Consider the following 26,279-nt stretch of genomic DNA (forward strand, 5'->3'; position numbering starts at 1 on the left):
CAGGGTTATTTTTGCGGCTCACCTTATTGCATATGCATTTGTAGGAGTTTCCCTTTCAGACACAGAATTTATGGGAGGAGAGAATTTAAAGGAATCATGCAAGGTGATTTACTGAGGTTTGCGCTAGTCAATTTACTGGTATTTGCCATTATTTAGCTACCACCCAAAAAAAGCATGTCTTTAACCAAATGATCCAGCTGCGTCTGTGTTCTTCAATTTGCGTGTCTAATTTGCCCTGTTTAGTAAATCTGGCCCCTTGAATCTCCATATTTCATTTTTTTTTTTTTTTCATAAATCATTACTATAATCATTATGTCTTTCATTGGGTTTTGCAAATATTTAACCAATGGAAAGTATTAAAAAAGAGCTTGTGACTAATCCTCATTACTCCATTGGATCCTCAAACTGTTGGTCAAACCTCATAACTCCACACCGCCTCTATCATGAATGAAGTGCCGCGCGCAGTTTGGTCCGTCTCTGCTTGTTTGCAATGCAATGGTAAATAAAGAACTGTTTGTTTGAATATGTTCAGAATTTTCATATACTGTATGGCTAATATTTTGTATATTTGAGGAGCAGAGAAGAGTCTTAGTCTAGGATTTGTGGGCGAGTCACAGTCCATGCTGTCTAAAATAGCCATGCGTAGCACTTCATCTTTAATAACATGAGATTTTGGCCAAATTACAGAAAAAACTGAGCAACTGATGAAACCGTAATGCAATGCACTTTCTGTCTCAGATGCGGCCGTTCTAATGACGGACAAAACATTTGTCATACATTCACTGGTCAAATAACTTTTGGTAAAATGTCAATAATATATTGATATATGCAAGTGTCTGACCATATATAAAGCCACAATATAAACTTTTACAGTTACAATACAATATGTAATCATTTAAAGAATATATTTTTTTCCATTTTCTGAAAAGTAGCGGTTTTGGACGTACGAGGTTTCCACCCGATAGCAATGAAATGTGACCATCTGCACCACCATTATGGTACAGTTCAGATTACTGTAAACCTCACACTGAGCAGGCCATTGTTCTTACAGCGCACACATGTGACAACAATACACGTCCAACAAACATCCTTATCGGTCGTTTTGTGGCGGTTGTGTTATCTCATCCGTCTGCGGTTCCATGTGTGTGTTAAACAGCGGTGGGTAATCGCGAGGCAAAATTTCATCAGAACCCCAGCAGGCATGATAACATACATCACCTGTTCTTTCACACGGATGAGCAGAGGTCATGCTGGGGAGCCTATAGCCTATAGTTAGCATATAAACTGCACAATGCACGAACAAGGTCTAAAGATGTGCTTTTATCTTTGTAGATAATTTTTTTTTTTATGTTACTAGGTAAAGCATCACTGTTAGTATTACTCATCCTTAAGGTTAGTGATTTAAATAAACCCTTTACCATAAGTCATGCTGTTTTAAGTATTTTGATGATTTTCACCTTGCGGATGATAAAACTAATAAAACAAAACAAAAATCTAGAGACCCAGGGCCGGATTCACAAAACTTTCTTAAAGTCCCCCTGTGTTGAAAATCAAGTTTTTAATGTTGTTTAGATGTTTATATGGTGTTTTTAATACACTTTAAGACAAACCATGTGCAAAATTCATTAGTCAACACTATTGCTGAGTATTTTCTCCTTAAAACTGCATGCAGTGAACAAACTACCTTGTAACCAATCACGTCAATGTGCGGGCGGGCTTTAACATATCATCATTATTACTCTGCTGCGAAGCAGGGGAGTCTCGAGAAGCCAGGTTATCCCTGTATATTTTTCTGTTGATATGAAAAATGGGTACATATAGCAATATAGCTTGTAAATATGATGTATATTACGATTTTATGATGAACTATATATGTTGTTCAAAGCATTTAGATACTGATTGTTAGAAGGCAGCTCACTGACTCTGAAATGGCAAATGGGAACATGGTTTGTGTAACATTAGCAGCACATTATTTGCTGTTTGATAATGTAGTCAAGCCAAAGGCTAATCATATTAATTGCTGTTATGTGTCTGAAGTTGTAGAGAGCGATACATAAAATGCATTACCATTCTGATACATCGACTTGTGTATGAATTGACCAAGTGGATCTCTGAGCTGGTGTGAGTGAGTGGAGGCGGGGCTAATTTGCATATTCATTGATCTGCGTTTACTAAATGAGGCAAGGGTGTAGAGTTACATTCAAGCTATTTTAAGGCATGAATTTTTTTCACTGGAAAAAAAAAAACGTTTAAATATGTAATTTTGTTGATCAAAGATGAGTTTAAAGGGATAAAATGATTGACTAAGGGGGACTTTAAGACAAAATTTGAGAAGAATTTGAATTCATCGTAAATTGTCGTAAATTACCTCTTAAAAGTTAGGATAACCTACAACAAACAAACATTCTTCCAGTAACATTAATAGAATGTTTGTTCAAATAATTTTCACAAAACGTTAACATAAAAACATTAATTAATTCAGTCATTGAATGTTTTTTCCCCCGAAACATTTTAGTTGGATGTTTGTCCCTTTTTTTAATGTTTTTTGGGATATTACTACTATTACTGGGGATGTGCACGAGTACACTGAAGTGAAACCAGTGATCGATAATATAAAAATGATCAGCCATGATTATGCGTGACATGACAGTAGATTATGCAGCATGACATAATCTACTGCCCTCTGACATGGTTTTAAAGCTATTGCTATCCAATGTTTTTGACCTTCAAATGTCTTGAAATACACATGTAGATTAGAGAAATCAAAATGTTCTCCACTGAACCCCCCTAACCACTGCAAATTTGGGACCTTTGTGATTATAAAATCATGCCTATGGCCCTAAATGGCTTGCAGAGGTTTTGAATGCTGATGTATAATAGAAAGCGAGGAATCGAAATAAATGGGTACAACCTAGCAGCACATTCCTGCTTCTCATAATACCATGCAAATGAATTCAGAGACTGTCTATTGCTGATTTTAGCACCACAGAGAACACCTCATACACCACAGGACTGCATGAGAACTGCTTTCAAAGAACAGAGAGCACAGAAATAGCGTCAGTGGCACAGATCAAGCATTGTTACTGACTACAAGGCAGGTTGGTTGGTAATTCTCCTCTGAATGTTTTTTTTTCTCAGCTGAGCTTTAGTTTAAATTGTGGTTTTAGATGCAGCTCAGGGGAGTTTCATTTAACACAGACTCCAATTAGAGGGTTGGACCGGTTTAGGATCAAGCGTCTCTTAGTCCATACAAAATTTAAGTGTTTTTCAAAGCAAAACTTTATCACAGAGCTCACACAGACAACCCATTTCCTCATCTGAGCAAAATTTCCAGCTAATAGTTTTCCAGGGTGCTTTTAATCCTGATCTAGAGCGTGTTCATTATACGCAACACTATCATTCAAAAATCAGTGAGATTTTTTTTGTTTTAATTAATATTTGTATTCACCAAGGACGCATTAAATTGATCAAAAACGAGAGTAAAGATATTTATAATGTTCCAAAATATTTCAATTTCAAGTAAGTGCTGTTCTTTGGAACATTCTAATAAAGGAATCATGAAACAAATATATTCCACTAAATATTAAGCATCTGTTTTCAACATTGATAATATTAAGAAATGTTTCTTGAGCAGCAAATCATCATATTACAATGATTTCTGAAGGATTGTGTGACACTGAAGACTGGAGTAACAATGCTGAATAAATTACATTTACAATATATTCAAATAGAAAAAAAGTTATTTTAGGTTGTAGAAAGATTTACAGTATTACTGTGATCAAATAAATGCAGCCTTAATGAGCATAGAGACTTCTTTCAAAAAAATTAAAATAATCTTACTGACCACAAACTTTTGTCTGGTATGTACACGTAGAATGAAGTAGAATACTGCAGAAATACAGTATGTGAAATGGGATAGACCTCATGTGTTTTAGTGACCACCTGTTTAACGCTACACAGTTATGAATAATGTAAATGCTTCTCAGTGTATATTACAGCAGCCATGCATCTTTTCATTCGCCATTCTGCCACTACTGAACAATAACGTCTGTGCTGTGTTATGGGATGTTTCTATGCCTCTTTTTATGCATGAGTTCTCTGCTTATTAGGTGTCCTATTTCTAAGGGACTGCATTACCCAAAGGTCTCAGCTTTCATTTGGCCTTTCTAGGTGTTAAAGGGTTGAGTATTGAAGTATAGAAAGTGAAAACTCTCATAGGAGAGTTCCTGGTTCAAAACAAGCGGATTCATTTGGATTGTAAGGGGTGGTTTAAACCTTTTCTAACCCGTTCCATAGGACATGTAAACACTTGTGAAACACGTGGAAAAACTGGAACTTTCTGTGCATGTTTAATGGCATAGAAATGGCATAACGGCCTATGACGCACGGAACGAGCTGTTGTTGAATATGTAAGGGATAATCCACGCTAGCTGTGCATTAAACAATTTTAATGCATGATGTGGGGGCGAAGAACCGCCCGACGCAAAGTGCATTCAAATCGTTTAAGGCACAGCTAGCCGTGGATTGTGCCGTTTATACCACGGTCATTTGCCAGAATTTACAAGTTAAAGCTGTTTTTGATGTTTGCAGCGCAATATTTATCAATTACAGCTCGTTAGATCTAGTATTCTGCCCATTTTAAATCAAACACAGGGATGTAGTGCGAATTACAAGATTACATTTATTTGAGTGAATGAATTGTAGCATTTATTTGAATGAATTTTTTAGAGAGAGATGAGAGAGGTGCATGTGAATTACCTGCGTCTTTGCAGTGTCTCTCTTTCTCTAGAATGAAGCTGTGATGTTACTTCAAAAACAGCCGTTAACTCGTCGCTGAGAAATATAGTGTAGCGAAGTCACAAAGCTATTTCATTAATAAAAGTCAAAGGGTAGTGTTGATGTTTCTGTGTGTGTGCAGCGTAATCTCCGATCTATGTTCAAGCGTATATATATTAACTAAGCTGCCAATCTCTAAAGCGCAAGCTCAATGAATTCTGTACTCTTGCAAAAACTCTCATTATAATAAAAAAGCTGTCTTTGAACAAAACAAAATGCATTTAGTTTTGCAGTTTCAGCGGTGTTAAGCGGATTCTGATTAACTTACTAAGCATAAAACACATCCAGAATGACTGGCGTTAGCTTCAATTAGCCGAAGCAAGTCGATCACAGGGATGAAGGGTGTATGGCAGGGTGACGCAGTGTCTCATTTTCTTCTCAGGAACTATGGTTACAGTTGTAACCTGAGACGTTTCCTTTCGAGGGAACTTGTGCTGTGTTGATGACGCTTTGGGAACGATAATGCCCAAACGCTATGCTTACAAGTGCCTGTCTATGTGAATACTGAGAGTACAACTAAGACATGAGCACCTGTGAACCCGGGGTAGTGCCCAGGTCCAGGTTGTAAAACCTTACAAATGTGAGTGGAGAGGACCAGTCTGTCGCATGCCACATCTTGTAGGGATACCTCCTTATATAATAAGGCTTTCTAAGCCGCCATACTCCTGTCCTGGCCTAAGTAGCACCACGGAGGAAAGGTGTCACAACGGGTTTCTCCCCAGGGATACACCACCCAAAGGGACATGGTAGGCAGCTAAGGCCGCCATTTACACCTTCAGTGTGAAAGGGGATAACCCTGCGGAAAAACAAACCTGCAGTAACTCCAGCACTGTACCAATCGGGTAGTTAACTGGTTCCCACTGTCGAGATCCGCACCATGAAGTGAAAACCTTCCGATTCAATGCATACAGTATCCTCGTGGAGGGAGCTCTGGAGTTAAGTATGGTCTCCACAACCTCGGTTGAGAGACCAAAGTCGATGAGTTAGCCCCCCTCAGAGGCCAAACACACAAGTTCCATATCTCTGGGCGGGATGAAAGGTCACACCTCCCAATTGAGACAGAAGGTTCCCCCTGACTGGAATCTCCAGGGGAGAGCTATTGAGTAGGGACGCCAGGTCTGAGAACTATAATCGGCTCAGCCAGTACGGCACTACTAATAGTAGACTTATTCCGTCCCAACGGACCTTCTCCACAACTCCTGGGAGCAGAGCAATCGGGGGAAGAGCGTACACACGTAGCTTTGGTCATGTCTGTACCATAACGTCCAGCCCCAAGGGAGCTGGGTGTGTGAGGGAGAACCAAAGTGTGCAGTGCGTCGTATCCTGAGACGCAGACAGATCCACTTCTGCTTGGCCGAAAAACCTCCTATATACGCTTCACCACCTCGGGGTGAAGTTTCCATTCCCCGGGCCTCAGCCCCTGCCTCGACAGGATGCTCCTAAGTACCCTGGAATGTATACTGCTCTCAGGTAGAGCTGTTTTCTTGGAACCACAGGAGAATCTGCAATAGCGGGCACGGACACAGACCCCCTGATGCTTTATGTAAGAGACCACTGATGTGTTGTCTGTGCGAACAAGCACATGATGGCCTCTCAGGTCTGGGAGGAAATGCTTCAATGCTGTGAAGACAGCCATCATTTCTATTTTTGGGTAAACTAACCCTTTAATTAGATAAAGTACTATTACTAGAATAAAGTACTAGAATTTTCAAATCATTTATTGCTTATCGGCCATAGATTAAAAATAATTGGTATTGGCCATAATTTCATAATTTTGGTGCCTTCCTATTGTAAACCTTATTTAAAAAAAAAAAAATGTATATGAACTGAAAGATTAGTTGAAATAGTTTCTGTGGTAATCGACAGCATCTGTTGAATATACATATTCAACCCTGAACATTCTTTTAAGACTTTTCATTATTGATTACTAGTGCATCAAATTAAATGAATTATAATGCAAGCACTATATATTACAAGCAATTTGAATAACTGTTCAAAAACCTGAAGATGACTTGCATTTACATTTTGCACTTTTTGAAAGATTAGAACTTACATAATTGCATATTACAACTTTGTGTTGTCTATGGACTACTTGCACAACTACTTCCGCGTTCTAGTTAGTACATATCGGAAGTTTCCGGTTAGAGCGTTCAGCGCACCTCCATACATGAGAATGCAGATTATCACTATGTTTTATGGCTGTCATTTGATTAAAACAATGAATAATGATCTCTGTATTAATTATCTTGAGCCTGCTGAAATGTATTTTCTTTCCAACTGTGCATTCTGAATTATAAATAGCTAAATATATTTATCCACTAAGCTGCAGCAGTCCTATATGCTCGTCTTCTCATTAGTCATTACTCATTAACAGATTTTTTTCTCTTTCTGACATTTCATACCTGTTGGGTTTACATTTTTAAATGAAATTGACTATTAAAAGGATTGCTTGTGTGCGCTGGTGTTCATTCCAGTTTTTTAAAATAGTTGAATGAATGAATGCTCGCGAGGTGCCTGTAACAATGTTAAGTAGGCTAGGCTATTTAATCAATAACGTACACAGCGTAGAGGAGAATGACAGTCAACTACTTTGAATATTATAGCATTTTTGGCATAAACATGTAAATAGTGAAACGATTGACAATGAAAAATGGCACAGAATGATTAAAATATTTAATCCAAATAAATAAATGTTTGTGTTTCGTACTGATGTTATTCATCTGTTCTCACGCGGTCACTAGTTTAGACGAACACTGACACCCCATGGTGAAATAAGGGCGTATTTTTAACAGCCGCTGCTTTCTCAGATCGGCTTGGGTTGGATTAAAACTTCATGTGCCGATAAGTTTGGAAAATTCAGATTTTTTCACATTTCTAAATCTTATTGCGGACACTCATTTTAGGTGGCGTTTGTTCAACTCATTGACCACAGTACATTGAAAGTAAACATAACCGGAAATAAGTGAGAAGTACTATTTCCAAACGGAAGTGCGTCACAAAGCTCAGTGCAAATGGTCCATTCCGACCCATAAGAATTTTGTTTCAAATAGATCATGCGTCAGTTGGCCAAAAAAGGAACATCTTGAGTCGAGTATTTGAGAAGCAGTCAACACATCCTGAAGCCCCAAGCTCTCTCTCCACTAATGACGTACAGTACCTGTCTGAGTCAAACATTCCCTAGACAAGTGTTCTCTACAATACTTGTCTTGCCCTTACCCTTCCTTACATACAATATGCCACTCAGAAATGTGGTTTGCAGCATGTATGAGTAAGGAAAGCCATCATTTGGTACCTGGTGCACAAGGCGACACACAGCCTCTTTAGACACTCACATTTCTTTTTCAGACACAAACATAGATGTGGAGTCTGGAATAAGGTTATTCCTGGCTGTTTCTTGCACTAGATTGAAGGCTCCAGGCAGCTCCTGCTGAACACTGCTGTGTACGAGCGTGCCCTTTTCATAGCCAATAATATTCATATTCTCCAACCTTTACCACACACACACACACACACACACGCACATGTCATGTTGTATATCACGGAGGAAACATTACATTCACTTTTGTTGTTAAATTAAGCTAATTATTATTATTACACCATCACGTTACCCCTTGCAGGCATTTTTCCATGTAAAATAACTCTTACTAAAATACAATACCATAGTACAGTGATTATAATGGGCTTCTGACATGATATTTCATGCTCTAACATACAGCATTTGCCTGCAATGTGACAATTTTAACTGCAGTTTTCCAATTTGTTTATAATTAATTGTGCATGTTGTGTTTATGATCTATTTTTTTTGACAAACTACATGGATTATTTGGACATTAATACATGAATTTGTCACATTTGAGTGAACTACAAAAAAACTAGGTGATGTTATGACTTGTTACAGCACCTAAATATACGTTTGACTTTATAACTATGTACGGTGGTCTAAAACTTGTAATAATTATGCTTTTCAGTGTTTCTGAAACAAGTCTCTTCTGCTCACCAAGGCTGAATTTATTTGATCAAAAAATACAGCAGTGATATTTTAAATTTATTAGAATGATTTCTGAAGGATCATGTGACTCTGAAGACTGAAGTAATGATGCTGAAAATTCAGCTTTGCCATCACAGGAATTACATTTAAAAATATTTTCAGTTTTTAAATGTTAATAATATTTAACAATATTACTGGTTTTACTAGATTTTTCATCAAACAAATGCAGCCTTGTTGAACATAAGAGACTTTTTTCAAAAACATTTAAAAAGAATTCCAATCTTTTGACCACCAAAATGTTAACTTAAAATCATGTTTAATAATTTTTCAATATAGATTTATGTCATATTTTACTCCGAGGTACTCAAACAACAACAAAACATTAGACCATGGTACCAATGTCTAAAAGTTTTTTTGTATTTTTTTGTATTTGTTATTTATTTATTCAGAGATAGTATATGCCCCCTGTGGTGGATTTAATGGGACTTTTTTTTTCTGAGGGCATTTTTTTTAACTATGTAAAACATGCACCATTTATGTCAAATACTTCAACTTAATTTAAATAAATGTTCCATCTGAATAATTAATATGATTAACTTGGCTTAGAATTTAATGTTATGTATATGATTTTGTTCATATAATAATGAAAGCATTGAGCTCTTTGAATTTGCTGGCATTTTGATCATTTTTGGTGACAATTTTGCCACAAACTCCCTTTTTTTTCCTTGCATGTCAAGAAAAATTGGTTGTACTATGGTACTTTTTGATAGGAAATTTATGAATCTCTTTTCCTTTGGGGACCATGAGGTTGACCACTATTTAGATTTTTCAGGTTTTAACATCATTATAAAGACAATTTATCCCTGCAAAAAAGGACAGCAAACACAACACACTCTGGCATACGTAAGCTTTACACCAGCGTTTTCTCACAGTTGTCAGGTTTAACCTACATTAGAGTCACTGTGAGATTAAAATAGAGCAAAATGATTTGAGATGAAATCAGCCCCAAGCGAAAACTGCACCATAAGGGTGAACCAGAACCAGAACACGGTTTTGCTTTGAAAAACGGGGGGAATGGGGAAAATCGCAAGGTCTCGAGACGTCTTTTAAAAGTTGAACTTATTTTTACTTGAGCGCCACGTTTTTAGAACGCCATGTCATGCGCGAGACGCTGCAAAAGACGCAAGATGTGAGCGCAACGGTCAAACACGTCCGCCTAGCGCGTGTTTACATAGAAAAAAATAATGGAAAGGTAGTGCAGTGGAATGGAAAAACACGTTCTGTGTGAACGACCCCTAAGAAGTATGAGGGAAAAGACTGATGTTAAATGGGTACTTCACTGAGAGAAAAAAGGCTGGCCAGCGGACTTTAGCTGTCAAATAAACATGATTTTCTCGGTCCAGCCAGCAAACACGGAGAACGAGTGAACATTGTTCATTTGCATATACTACCGACATTGTAACAATACAAAGCAGGTTGAAAAATCGGTGAAGTTACACTTTAAGCATAAACCTGTTTAGGAGGAGAAGCCGTAGAGCGTAGACTTCTCTGAGGTAAGTCAGACGTGTGTGTGTGTGTGTGTGTGTGTGTGTTTGTGTCTGGCTGTGTCTCTGGACCCCAGTGGTGATGAAGGCTGAAGTGTATGTTTAATCACTTAGCTAACCGCTTATTTTCACCAGATGCGCTGACTTCCCAGTGCTCTTTATCTTGGTGTGTGTGGGTTTGACGCTTTGGAAAGCCTCTGTCCATTCATGTGTATGCATGTGAAATATTGATGGGAATATTTGATTTTGTGTGCCACACTGAGTATACGTTTTCCGAGTATACATTTCGATTAGTAGGATTCTGTGTAATGGAGTGTGTGAAAGGAGAGAGAGAGTCATATGGAGTTTGGTGTCTAGTTTGCTCTCAGTGCATTTTATATATGCATTTTATATACATTTTTTTATATATTTAATATTTTCACTTATTGTTTTTTTTTTCTTTATGATAACATGCATTTACAGCATTTAGTGAGGACTCCATGTAATGCAGTTTTCTATGGAAGCTTGTTTTCGCCCCTGAATAAAAAATAAAAGTTAATTTTATCTCACAATTCTGACCTTTTTTCTGAAATGGATGATTTAAACACAATTGTGTGTTATAAAGTCAGAATTGCAAGATATAAACTCGGACAGCAGTATGAAAATTAGGCTGCTGTCACGTTAAGAGCTAATGCACGGATCCAATATATTCATACACATTTTTTTTCTCTCAACTGTTTACGTTCACTTAAGACATAACTGACTGTTAAGATCCTTGCTAAGATGGGCATTTTGACATAATTTTGTTTGAATATGTCCGTTCAAGCACAAGACGACGTGAAAGTGAACCAAATTTGTTTTATTCGCACGCTGGATGAAATGCAGATTTCTGGAAGGAGAAATGTCGTCGTGCACGTTTGTTCGCGTTCATGTTCTCAGAAGCATTTTTAAAATTCATAAAAATGTTACTGTCCATTTTCAATGATTTTGGCATCAATTTTTCCCCATAGCCAACAACTGATTTACAACTTTTCATACACTCGCCAACACCGATTTTTACTCTCATTTGGCGAGTGTTCATTTTAGGCCTTATGTGTAACTATAGATAGTGCTGCTGCTCTCTGTGTAAATGCATCTTTGGCATCAGCACTCTGTCCTGGCTGAGTTTTCCTCAGGTGATCTCGTGCTCAGGCATAAATAAGCGATCTTGCTCATAGGCATCGAGTCAAGTCAGATTTCAGAATCACACTTACTAACATGCAGAGGCACTCGCAGGGGCTCACACGCACGTAATAAATGCAGATACACCCATACAATAAAAGCCAATTTATTTTTGGTAGTTCCTGCAACTGCAAACAGGCTTTATTTGTATACTTTTATTTGTGTACCTTTATAAGGTAGCTGTAAATAAGTTGATTAGTGATCTAGAAAAAAGGATTCTAGATTTCTGTCACATGTTGGGCCGAAAGAATTGTCCATGTGTTAAGTGTATCGTAACTTGCTTTATAGAAGAAGCGCCTATTATGACTAACTAGTGACTTTTTCATTACAAAGACATCGCTAGATGCACTAGTAGTTTGCTAGATGTGTTCGAACTCTTGCTGTTCTGACTTCTCTGCTGCTGATGTTTGGATACAATTCAACCTTATTGGGTCTTTACTGGAATTTTGTTGCAAGATGTTTTCTGCATGAATGGAACATCCATTCACTTATTAGGAGATGGTGGGAAGCATTTCTTAATGTTTGGTTATCTGGTTTCATTTTATATTTATTTATGTATGTGTATGTGTATGTGTATGTATATGTATGTGTGTACGTATATGTATATGTGTGTGTGTGTATATATATCTATATATCTATCTCTCTCTCTCTCTCTCTCTCTCTCTCTCTATATATATATATATATATATATATATATATATATATATATATATATATATATATACATATATACATACATACATACATACATACACATATACATACATACACAGGGGTTTATCTTACCAGCAGCTCTTGTCCATACAATGAAAACGAATGGCCATGGCAATCCCTGCTTCCCTTCCATTACACTTTCATTGTATGGAAAATAACTGCTTCTGTTCAATGAATTAAAAAGAAAGTTGGGTGACTAAATAATAGGGGCAGTTACAGGAACTTAGTTATAGGAACTAGCGACCAGGGCGGTTCCCAGAAAACTTAGGGCCATTTTCCTAGTTGCATTCACACCACCAGTAGGAATTCCGAAGTGACGTAAACCGCCCTTGTTGTTGTGACTTTTATTTTGACAGCGTGTCAGGCGGGTGCTGGTGTTTTGCGTGTGTTTGGCCAATCAGCGTACACCTATGTCACTGGTAGTTCCTATTATGCTGGGTTAGACCTTACTCTGAAGTAAGAACTAATTGAGTTCCCCCAAAATGCGTTCCTAAAACTAAAATCATTCCTAGTTCTTGCGGTGCGAACTAGTTCTAGGAACTATGACAAGGTCCCTCCAGTGTGAAAGCCTCTAATGACAGAATTTGTGAGTAAACTGTCCCTTCAGTGCCCTAGCTCAAATGCTTCTGCTACAGTTCCCATCTGTTCAGTCAGGTACCACATTTTCAAGGTGAAATTGCTTTGCTCCAGAGGTAAATGAAATCTGAATTGAATCTGAGATGGAGTTTTGAATGCAGTTGAATTGCATTATGATGATGTTTTGAGGGGGATCTTTGGTCTTATTAGTATTCAGTCATGTATGCATCTACCTGCGTTCTCCCGCTGCCGCCCCCACACACTGCCCCTCAGTGGTCAGGGGTGGAACAGCGCGCAGAAGAACACCTGATTCTGAGCTGCTCTGCGTAATGTGAAGCGATGCGCTTGGTTGCTGGGTTACTGAGCGAGAGGACGAGGTTCAGGATTGCATGGCTATAAGAGAGAGGAGGTGGAATAGATGCTGCATTCATCTGGCTGTCTTTATGCATTCAAAGTTGATCACTGCAAGGTCATTTGAAAAAACGTCATATTTCTATAACGCACTTGTATTCAGGATCTTTTCTATTTGTGTTTCTTTGGCTGGCTGTCTTTTTTTCCGAAGAAAAGCACGTCCTGTTCCGGGACACAGTTGTTTGTCACTCTTGTCTTGTTCCACAAGCCCCCCCCCCCACACACACACACACACACACGCACACACACACACACACACGCACACACACACACACACACACACACTGTACAGTAGGAGGTAGAGGGGGAACTCTATGATGTGGTCTGCGCTCCCTCCAGCTTTCCTGGTGTACACTGACTGATCTATATAGTCGAGAGAGAGAGAGAGAGAGAGAGAGAGAAGGAAAGATGGAAGTGGAGGATGTAGAGATGTCTTAACACATTTTTCATGCCACTCAGAAATACCAAGCTTCATCCATGTCGCAATGCTTCTACTACCATTTTTTACACATTAAAACTTAGGCTGAAACCCCTCATTTAGAGAGAGTGATGAATTATATTTAAATAGTATACATTAAGAAAGTATAAATGTTATATATATTTATATATTTATATATGTTATATGTTATATTTTCATTTATAAATGTGTGTGTGTGTATGTATATATATGTGTATATATATATATATATATATATATATATATATATATATGTGTATATGTATATGTATATGTATATGTATATATATATATGTATATGTTTGTGTGTATGTATGTATATGTGTATATGTGTATATATATATGTATATGTATATGTATGTATGTATATATATATATATATATATATATATATATATATATATATATATATATATATATATATATATATATATGTATGTATGTATATAACATCATGGTGTTACCATTTAGTTTATGCAATATGTTTTGTAAGCTGCATTAAATGTTTTTTGAATGACTGATATAAGGACAGTCGATGTATTGATGTTTTGTTGCTAGATGTATGTAGTTCATGTGGTGGTATATGCCGCATATTCTGTTACTTTGAACAGAGGACATTGTGATGTTTCCGGGATGATAAACGACATGATGTCACACTGACTCATGTCACGCCAGCTATTCGCCACATGCACAAATGCGCCTGCTTGTGTATGTGTGTGTGTGTGTGTGTGTGTGTGTGTGTGTTTACATGCTTCATTTCAAATCCATGAATATGATAAATGACATGCTGTTTTTACCAATTATAGAATAAATCAAAACAATACGTTGAACCAAATCGGAATCAAATTAACCATTTCCTCGGATCAGCATTTAGAATTTGTTCATGGCAATATTTCTCTCCTCACATTTGTCTGTGAATCAGGTTATTATTAATAATTCTATCAAGAAATTTTGGATTTGTTTGATTCATCCTGAAAGTTTCCTCAGACACTGATTCAGTTTTGATTTTACTGTAATATATAGAGTTGATTTGCATTATGGTTGTGGGCTGATCTCAGATTAGTCAATGTAACTCGCAGTAGCTTTGAGTGTAAAGGAATTTGATCCTCCTAAAATGTTTAATTTATTCTTTCTCTCTTCTGTGGAACACAAAATAAGATTTTTTTTAATGTTCATGCTGCTCTTTTCCATGCAATATAGAGAACATATGGAGTCATATGGAGCACTTTTATGGTGTGTTTGTGTCTTTCCTGGAGCTTGACATCCCCTGGTCATCTGCTTTCATTATTTGGAAAAGAGCAGCTTGAACATTTTTTAAAACATCCCCTTTTGCGTCCCCCGGATGAAAGAAACTCATTTGCAGTGACGTGAGGGTGTTCATTCTTGTGTTAAATATTCCTTTAAGTATGTTGGACATATGAGTCACAAAAACACCTCAGAGTATTTACAACTCATCCTTTGAATTCATAATTACTGCATTTGATTAAAGGATTGAGCCAAATCAATGTATGGCTGAAGATAGAGTTGATATTTTATTTTGCTCTGATCAAATATGTATCAACACTAACCAAAACAATTAAAACAGACTTCATTAACATAAAAGGGATGTTGAGCTTTTAATGTTGAAGGTGAAATTTGCATGTGTGGAACAGTAGGGCATGTGTTTGTGACATGTTTTTGTTTTAGTAAACTAGCTAATGGTTTGTGTGTGTGTGTCTCACACAGTGTGTGAATGTGTGTGTGTGTGTGTGTGTGTGTGAGAGAGAGTATGTACAGTTAGTCTTTAGAGCATAAATAAGCAGATATGAGTCAGAGATATTTATGGATTGCCCCACAGGCCTCTGTTTTCCTCTCTCTCTTTCTCTCTGTTCTCACACACTCTGCTGATGGATGAATAAAAGTAGAGGGGTAATGGATTGGGAATGCTGCATTACTTTGTTCTCAACCCCATATCGCTTAATGAAGCTCTCTAGCACCCATTTGTTTATTTGATATGTAAAATTGTGTTGTTTATTTGCATGATATGACAAGTTAAAGGCTGCTTTGTTAGAAATCCCATCATTTAAAGCGGCCATATTTAAAATAGGATTTTAAAACAGGATTTCCTTGCTCTTTCTTTGAATCTCACGAAAAGATTTCCTGGCTATATTTCACCCTAGAATTGGAAGCAATTTTTTTTTTTATTTCTCATTATGAAAATAAAGCATTTTTTAGTACCATTGTGGCATTTTTCAATTAAACACCCAAATGCATGTATCATCAAATGTTTAGTAGTATGATGCATTTTAAAACTTTTTAAATAAATGTTATGTATAGGCAATGGTGTAGGGCTGCACGATATTGGGAAAAAAACTGCAATTGCGATATTTTGTTTTTCTGCGATTATATATTGTGAAATGAAAACAATTTCACCAGATGATTTGATTAGCTTTGATTTGATTTGTAAAGAATGAACCATTCTAGGATGATTGGGGTGATTTTGTAGGAGAGTGCATTTATTAATTATTATTAAAATAATAAACAAATTACGAACAGAACAAAGATGAAATAAGCAGTGCTTTGTTTTTCAGGTAAATCGAACTATATTCAGGTACAGACAATGAATAATCAAATGTAAAATAACACATCATAGTCTTCACTGTATAAATTAAATATAATTAATTCAATTTATCTTTGTTAAAGCTACAAAAGGGATTTTCTCTTTCTCTTTTGTTGTTTGATTAACTTTGGTGACACAAACAGCTGTGTATATTAGATATATTAGGCCGCTGTCCCTTTAAGACGAATGCACGGACCCAGTATAATCATGATATTTAGAGGAATGCTCTTTTTTTTTTTTTCTTATAATTAATTAAAACATTTTCATTGTTTATCATAATAGATTTTTTTTTTTAGGTGGATAAATGTGTGCTGTGTACTACAAAGTTAATGCATTAGATCTTTGGCAAGCGCATTTGTTTGTTTCATGTGCTTTTCTGTGTCATCTGTCTCAGATTGCCTCTTTGACATCCTGTAAATATCTCATATTCAGTGCAGTGACTTCCCTCCGCTGCTGTCACTCATATCGCTCTCTCCGTCTCTGTGGCAGCAGGATCAGTGAGCCCGGGTTACTCTTTTCCCGCAGTAACAAAAGGCTCTTTTTCTGTTACACAGGGCTAAGTGCTTCATTCAGTCGTCTGTAAAATGTTGGCAAAACGAGGCCCACAGCGTATAAAAGCTTCCCAAATGTCCTTACACTTAAACGCACACGCACGCACGCACGCACGCACACCAACTAACCTCTTTCATTGTGCAACCTTTGCACAGCTGTCACACACACATAAAGGAGAAAGCTTGAGTCTCTGTGTGTTTGTATAAAGAGATGGTATTTGACAAGTTAAATGGCTGTGTCTAACACCATCAATGCACAGAAAACAACCCAGTAGCCTCTGCCATGACTGAGCTGCATGCTGCAATGCTTTAAAAACAAAAGCCAAATCACTTATTTTCCCCCATGACACGTATTCAAGGATCATTTCAGATGCCATGGATCGGTTTACGCTAGTACAGTTTCTCCAAGACACTGACTTAATTAAAGATGTCACGAAATGCATTTTCAGATCTTTATCTTATGTTTCTGGAGGTTAGCTTATGAAGTTAGCCACGTTTTTTGCATTAAATATTTCAGAAAATGTCAGTTGTTTATCTTATCAATTAATTTCTCTCTCCCTCTTTTGTCTCCCACAGGAAACAGTTGAATATGCCTTCCTTATCATTTTCACGATCGAAACCTTCCTAAAGATCATAGCGTACGGCTTGGTGATGCATCAGAACGCGTATGTCCGAAACGGATGGAACATGCTGGATTTCGTCATTGTTGTCATAGGGTACGTTTATCTGCTTATGTTTTAACATCTTAAGTTAACTCAAAGTTGTCAAAGGGATTTTTTTAAAATCTCATTTCTATTACAGACAGCACATAACACCCTTTTCTGTCCCTTTCAATTTTTCTCCCCAATATTATATTGTTACATTTTGCATTTACAGTGCTATGCATAAGTTTAGACACCCATGCTAAAGTTGACTAAAAAGAGGAATAAAAAATCATCTTTTGGAAATTGAACTTAATGCCTTAATTAAATTTTTTTGGAAAAATCCAACCTTTAAGGACACCAGTTTCTTTGTGAATGAATAATGTATTGTAAATAAATAAATGTTCTTCCTTAAAATACAGGGTGCATAAGTTTGGACACCCCTATGTTAAATTCCCATAGAGGCAGGCAGATTTTTATTTTTAAAGGCCAGTTACTTCATGGATCCAGGATACTATGCATCCTGATAAAGTTCCCTTGGCCTTTGGAATTAAAATAGCCCCATATCATCACATAGCCTTCACCATACCTAGAGATTGGCATGGTTTTATTTCAGTTAGCCTAATAGCTGGTTTGATTTGCATTGAGAGATGATCTTATGGAAAGTACTCCATGCCAATCTCTAGGTATGGTGAAGGCTATGTGATGATGTGGGGCTATTTTAATTCCAAAGGCCAAGGGAACTTTATCAGGATGCATAGTATCCTGGATCCATGAAGTAACTGGCCTTTAAAAATAAAAATCTGCCTGGCTCTATGGGAATTTAACATAGGGGTGTCCAAACTTATGCACCCTGTATTTTAAGGAAGAACATTTATTTATTTACGATACATTATTCATTCACAAAGAAAATTGGTCTCCTTAAAGGTTGGATTTTTCCAAATATTTTTAATTAAGGCATTAAGTTCAATTTCCAAAAGATGATTTTTTTTATTCCTCTTTTTAGTCAACTTTAGCATGGGTGTCTAAACTTATGCATAGCACTGTATATTTCCAAAGCATTTTCTGGTTGGTGTAAACAAATTATGTAGTCTTATTATCATTATTATTATCATTATTAAATAATTTGTAACATTATAAAATAAAATATTGATCTATTTAAATAATAAAGGAACATACAAGCATGCAAACATTTGGGCTTTTTAAGATTTTTTGTAATTATTCAGCAAGGACTAGTCTGTCAAAATTAACATGTTAACGTATGCGATAATTTTATTTGTAGCTTTAATAAAATTAATAAAACAAATATTGCAGGGAAGACTGAAGTGTTTGATAACTTTATTTGATAATTTTATTCAGTTTCTACACATTTCCTACCTGTTAGATCAAATAATTCAAATATACTGTTTTTATGTTGTTTCTACATTAATTCAGAGATTAAATGTGAAATTATTACAATTAAAAAATATATTAGAAGCTTTAATGTTAGGTGCAATTTTATCATGATTAATTACAGAAATGTGCTATTAATTACAGTAGTTACGTTTTTTAAATCGATTGACAGCACTAGCAAGGACACATTAAAATGATCAAAATCGACCAAATATGCCAGTGTCTTACTCGTTTTCTTTCTCTTTCTGTTTTGGTCTTTCTTCCCAGCATCCTCTGGAATGTCACTTTCACTAATTTTCCTCCTTTGAGGCCCTTCACCTTCTCCTCAACTCCCAAAACACACACACACACACACCTACACACACTCCTCATGCAGCTAAATGACCCAGAAAAGACCCGTAAAATAAACCAGTGACGTGAGCTGCTGTCTCTCTCTATTCATTATAGTCATTGTACCAGCCTCTTTGGAGCATTTCTTGATTTTAGATTAGAGTTCAGCGTGGACTGTATTACTCGCTCTTTATTTTCAGGTGAAATATATATTTATATTCAAAAAAACACTTCCTGGCCAGTCTTTTTTGAAGATGTAGAAGAGGAAGAATCCACCCTCCAAAGAGTCCACCTCTTCCGGCTGGTTTTTATTTAAGTGCTTTAATTTCATGTCACTTTCTACTGTACAGTATCAGCCTAAAAAAAGGTGCAGAAGCCTAAAGATAAAATGAGGAGGAACGCCTCTCCTCTTGTGTCCGTGCCGCAGGCCTGTGTCATACCGCATTCAGAAGCAGTGTAAGCAAAAGCAGCGTAACTGCACCATCAGGCTCACGTTGTGCTTTCACACTCACAACTGCCTCACGATACAGAAAATAAAGTGTTTCTGGGTTTCTACAGCCAGCATTTGCTTTAATAATGTCTATAAATTGCACAATGGTTATCGTGAGTGTTCCATTTGAGAATTATTACAAACTTGATATTCATGAAATGTAATTAGCATGAAGAGTGAGATCACATACACTGTACATCCAAATGATAATTAGAGGAATATTCAGAGTTCATTATAAGTTACACGCTTGATCGGCGGCATCTGTGGCTTAACGTTGATTACTACAAAAAGATATTCTTTTAGACTAATCCTTCATTTTATTAAAAAAAGCTAAAATTAAGTAGGATTTTTTTTAAAAAGAAGAAATGTGAAGTTTATGATTTTATGTTAAAAAACTTAAATTAATTGTTAATCTGTTAAAACTCACTTATTATTTGAGCATTATTTTATGATCGTTCGATTTGAGACATGGTTTTAGTCATGGTGACAAAATTGTAAAATTGGATCTAACTTTACACAGAATAAGTGTTTTTAACACTAAAATCATGTTAACAAGCATATCATTTGTGTCTTGTGGATATACTTTTAAAACATTTAGCATTACGGATTGACCCGATTCACTTCCATGTGTCTCACTTTATTTTTTTATTTTTTTATCTTAAACTTTTAATCAGCAAGGATGCATTAAATTGATCAAAATAGACAGGGTTCCTACACAGTTTGGAAAAGTATGGAATTTGATTTGAGTAATTTCCAGGTCTGGAAAAGTATGGAAAAATATTTATGTTTCTAGACTATTGCGTTTAATTTTCTAAAATATACAATTAAGAATTTCTGAATGATAGAATGATTCTGAAGGATCATGTGACACTGAAGACTGGAGTAATGGCAGGAATAAATGACATTTTTAAATGTATTAAAATACAGTTATTTTAAATTATAATAATATTTCACAATATTACTGCTTTTACTGTATTTTGGATAAAATAAGTACAGTCTTGGTGAGCAGAAGAGACTTTGAAACATTGAAAAAGCGTACTGACCCCAAACTTTTGAAAAGTAGTGTACGTTTTTGTAGTGTACACCTTAACTCTTATTGACCCCTGGATTTTCCTTTAAATTTAACCAGACACTATACATTGTAGCTATAAACTGCTCAAATCATCCAGATTCAGTCAATCATTTTATGAAATGGAAAGTGTTTGTGTGTCTGTAAGTGAAAAAGTAAAAGCACACGGCTTACGTGTGCGATATGAAACTGCTTTAACGGTTCTGTCCACTTGTGTTGTCGTTCTATATCTGTATCTCTCACCGCCGATGTCTTGTTCGCTTCTCTGTAGATCATTTCAAACTGTGTACACTCTCCTCTTCTTCCTCATCAGCATCTCTATCTGACTCTCCCTCACTCACTCACTCACACACACACACACACACACACACAGTCCACTGGGCAGCTAGGTCACATTTCGATCAGTTCGCCTCATGCAGAAAGAGCTGTCTCCCTCTCTCTCTTCACCTACCCGTCTCTCTGTTCACGAGGCTGTCGCTCTTCATCTTCAGCTCCTGAGCAGCAGCCCCAAATTAGCCACGAATACTCACAGATAGGTAGTCACTCTTTAAAGTCACCATGAAATCAAAAGTCTTGTTTTTTATCGAATATTGCAGTATTTATTTTAAATGGTTTATCCGTGCTCATCGTTATTTTTTCATATATTTTTATCCATGCGCCCTCGTAATCTTTAATCAAAATAATTTCCCCTCCCTCTTATAGAAACATCTCTTTTCTTTTCTGATGACATGTTCACTGGCGTGAGGGCGGGGCAACCTGTCACTCACATGAGATCCACCAATAGCAAACCACAACCATCCAATCAATTCCCCTGACAAAATCAATTCACGCCCTAATTTTGTCTTCACTCGGATAAACGGCAGAAAACACTATCGCAACATCTGTCTCATGCTGACTTTAAAAGATGAATCACTGGCATTAATAAGGCTTTATGATTTAGATGCATTCAAAAACAGCTTATTTTATACTTTGAATATTTGTTTTGTTTGTTATATTATCCGCTGTTGTTGAGATCCTGTCATACATCACTTCTCAGATGTGCACCATGGTCATTTCAGGTTACCACATGCTGCTTTTTCCTTGTGTACAGCGGATGATGCTGTCTGATGTTGTTCAGATTGAATGTCTTGCTGTTTATGTTTTGGCACATTCATGAAAGGTCATGCTGTCATGTGATGCTGAAAGTGTTTTTTCTCTTTTATAATCCAAATATGTTTTGATATTTCAGCTATTATCTTGCTACTTTAGATCAATAAATAAAGCAAAAAAAGAATTCTTTGATTTTCAAAGAATGTAATTCTTTTATATATTAATTTATAACTAGACTTTTTTTTATAGGAATTTCTTATATTTTAATAGAGCACACAGCATTTTCTAGAATAAGTTCTAAGTTGAATGTTGTAAAATAAAAAGATAATATATCTCAAAATAATGGCAAGATTTTTTGTTGTTTGCTACACAGAAAAAAATAGATACTGGACTGCACTGGTTTTGTTTAAAACAATTCAAAACGTTTTAGATAATTGTAATAAAGATGAAATAGAATAAAATATAAATATTAGATGAAAAACATAAACTTCCCTTAAATGACAAGAAATATTGCCTTGACATTGAACTAAAATATAATAAGGGAAAAAAATAAATAAAACTAAAATACTAAAAATAAAACTTAGATAAAATAGATTGATCCTAAAATGAAATATTTTAAAACACCAAAAGCTAATCCAAAATTACTGAAACTTAAATGAAAACTGGAAATATGAAAAATAAAGCTAATTCAAAATATGAATAAATAGTATAATAGTATATAAATAGTAAAGTAACAATGGTGCGCTCCACTAGTGCTTTCACATGACTCTTTTGAACAGGATCTTGTGATTCTAATGAATCTTTAAACGAAGGAGTTCTTGCTTTGAATCAGTCTAAATCCATCATAGCGCTCACTGAACTGCAAGTTCTGATATGACATGGTGTAGGTAAAGATACGTTTTTTTTTTTTGATAAATGATTTTGAGACATTGAGTTATTTTTCAGATTGATCACTGACCATCATTGTTATTCAGAGTGTTAATTTATTTTGCCATTCATTTTTTTTGTGTGTAGATTGTTTAGTGTTGTCTTGGAACTTCTGACCAAAGATGGGGAGAAGGAGATTGTTGGAACCCACCCGCCCGTGCACGGCCACGGAGGAAAACCAGGAGGTTTCGACGTCAAAGCCCTCAGAGCCTTTCGAGTGCTGCGACCGCTTCGCCTGGTCTCAGGAGTGCCCAGTGAGTGAAAAAAACATCCGGCATTAGCAGTTACTAATAGCAAAAATAACAGTAGAGTGGTTATGGTCTTTAAATATAGTGAGTATACAATATAAATCACTAATATGGTGATATCAGTGTCTATATAGTTGTATTTATTAGTTTTAGTTTTAGTTATTTTAGTATCTCAAGTTAAACTTAAGGTGTGTTCACACTTGTAGTTCAGTTTACTTGTTTCTTTTCTTCAAAAAAAACCCATTTTGTCCTGGCCCTCTTAGCGTTTACAGTGGCATTTTAACACTGAACCTAAAGATACCGAACCTAAAGGCATAGGGATATGTTCACAACCTGATTGGTCGGCTTTTATTACGTATATTTTGCGACGGAACTTACAGAACATCCAAAACGATGCTGTGTGTTGGGATAAATGCGCTTATTGTATGTGTGTAGCCTACATATGATGGTGTTTTGCCCAGCTGAGAACTCGTGAAGAGCTTATAAAATGTGTAAAGTCAAAACAGCGACAGAAATCCCTCCGGCACACACACACAAATGAAGATCTGCTGCGAGGTGGATCAGATGTATGTACCGAACTGTGCAACATCACGACTATGATGAGAAAAAACACGTATGCTTGAGCAGTCTGTCCTTTTTATGGTCGCATCTTGTGACATCACGTCCTGTTTTTGGTTCGTTTACATGTCTTTGGTCCGTATTGAGTTCATATTTCAGTAGAACCGCACCAGAGTTCGTTTGGAAGCGGACAGAGACCCATCTTTTCTACGTCTCGGCCCGCTTGTTTGGTGGCACCAGGGTTCAGATGTCAGAGTTCACACTTATTCAAATGAACTGCACTAATATAGCAATCTCACAGGGTTTGTTTTAATCAAACCAAACATGCCAAGTGTGAACACACCCTAAAAGAAAATGAGAAACATTGCCCTGGCAACTTGCAGAAATAAAAATATTTCAGTTTTTTATATATTTAATTTAATTTAATGTTTATTTTGTTTCAAGTAATTATAATTTTTTTAATGGTTTTAGCTAGATAATGATAATAACCCTAAGTGATATCGATTTATGTTTTATTTTAGATCTTTAATTAGTGCTGACAACATGTTTAGCAAGGTAAAAACCCTTTCGGAGGACATTTTTTTAAACGCCCCATTAGAAATCTGATCAAGCTGATTACATATTCAATGTCAAGACGTTCAGGCAGTGCACTGACTTGTCATTTTCGAAAATATGTCGTTTTGCACCACACTAATCATGAGGCGGTTTGACAGCTTCCCCTTCCGAGCGCCCGGAGCTCCAGACCCCCGCAGAGGGGTGGATGTTGGGTGAGAGATGGCGCATGATGTGGCCATATGGCGGGAAAAGCGCAGTATTCCTTGCTGCATCCCCTCAGGATCATTCTCTGAGAACAAGCTGTCAAACTCAATGCCCTAAAGACACTAGTGTGTGTCTGTGTGTATGCAATAGGAACTAGATGTGAAAGTTTGGACTTAAATGCACCCGAACGCTGTGGATCTGCATTTTTACGTGCGTTTGCATATCCTTAGGTTTACAGGTGGTGCTGAACTCCATCATTAAAGCCATGGTTCCTCTCCTCCACATCGCCCTGCTGGTTCTGTTCGTCATCATCATCTACGCCATCATCGGTTTGGAGCTTTTCATTGGGAAAATGCACGCTACCTGTTATTATCAAGGAACAGGTTTGTTAAACCTCTGTGACTTACATGAATATTGATAGACTAGCGTTCAAAAGTTTGGAGTCGGTAAGATTCGTCTCTTCTGCTCACCTAGACTTCTTAACGGGATAGTTCACCCAAAAATGAAAATTAGCCCATGATTTACTCACCCTTAAGTCATGCTTGGTGTATATGACGTTCTTCTGTCAGACGAATACAGTCGGAGTTATATTAAAAAATATCCTGGCTCTTCCAAGCTTTATAATGGCAGTGAATGGCCGTTTCTGTTTTGAAGTCCACAAAAGTGCATCTATCCATCATAAAAGTGATGGCAAGGGATATTCCAAAAACGGGTAGTAGTGATAGAGTAGAAAGTAAGAAGTTATTTGTTGAAGAAACAATATTTATAAGAGGGACTGATGAAAAAGAACTTATTGATGTTGTAAATAAATTGAAGAGTAAGAAGTCTACCGACTGCCATGATATTGATAGGTGCACAGTCAAAAACATTATTGAATCCATAGCAAGACCTCTAACCCATATTTGCAACCAGTCCCTACAAACCGGTGTCTTTCCAGATAAAATGAAAATAGCTAAAGTAATACCAATATATAAAACTGGAGACAAACATATACTACACAACTACAGACCCATCTCATTGCTTCCACAGTTCTCTAAAATACTGGGAAAAATGTTCTTTATAAGGCTAGATGATTTCATCGCCAAACATAGCATTTTATATGAACAACAATATGGTTTTAGAGCTGACAGATGAACTTCTTTTGCACTGATAGAATTTATAGAAAAAGTTACAAATGCCATAGACAGGAAGCAATATGCAGTAGGGATATTTCTAGATCTCAAAAAAGCTTTTGATACTGTAGATCACAAATTATTGATTAAAAAACTACAAAGATATGGTATTAGAGGAATTGCACTGACATGGTTATCCAGTTACCTAGAGAACAGAAAACAGTATGTTGAAATACAAAACAATAAATCACAGCTGTTGCAGGTTACATGTGGGGTGCCACAGGGTTCAGTGTTGGGGCCATTATTATTTAACCTTTATATGGATTTATGATGGATAGATGCACTTTTATGATGGACAGATGCACTTTTATGATGGATAGATGCACTTTTATGATGATTAGATGCACTTTTATGATGGATAGATGCACTTTTATGATGGACAGAGGCACTTTTATGATGGACAGATGCACTTTTATGATGGACAGATGCACTTTTATGATGGACAGAGGCATTTTTATGGACTTCAAAACAGAAACGGCCATTCACTGCCATTATAAAGCTTGGAAGAGCCAGGATATTTTTTAATATAACTCTGATTGTATTCGTATTCTAATTTTCATTTTTGGGTGAACTATCCCTTTAATGTGTCTATCCCTTTAACTATTTCTGACATAGTTTCCATATTGTCCGATTTAATTCCAGTAATGTTGGATTGTTACATAGATTATGTGAGACGATTATATCGATTAATATTTTCAACAAATTGAGATTCATAGGAATTGTTTCTT

General features: G+C 36.4%; 1 protein-coding gene across 11 annotated transcripts in view; it reads left to right on the forward strand.

Annotated features, from left to right (window-relative positions):
• The window catches only part of cacna1da (calcium channel, voltage-dependent, L type, alpha 1D subunit, a), a 95,882-nt gene that overhangs the window by 9,065 nt on the left and 60,538 nt on the right, over window positions 1-26,279 (forward strand). For all 11 annotated transcript variants that reach the window (XM_084101484.1, XM_084101487.1, XM_084101490.1 and 8 more), the window contains exons 4-6: window positions 17,453-17,592; window positions 22,902-23,068; window positions 24,610-24,762. In XM_084101484.1, coding sequence (XP_083957610.1) covers window positions 17,453-17,592; window positions 22,902-23,068; window positions 24,610-24,762 — 460 coding nt within the window. The remainder of the gene's footprint in view (window positions 1-17,452; window positions 17,593-22,901; window positions 23,069-24,609; window positions 24,763-26,279) is intronic.

Source organism: Abramis brama, assembly GCF_963993115.1.
Source record: "Abramis brama genome assembly, chromosome: 23".
Classification (NCBI taxonomy): Eukaryota; Metazoa; Chordata; class Actinopteri; order Cypriniformes; family Leuciscidae; genus Abramis; species Abramis brama.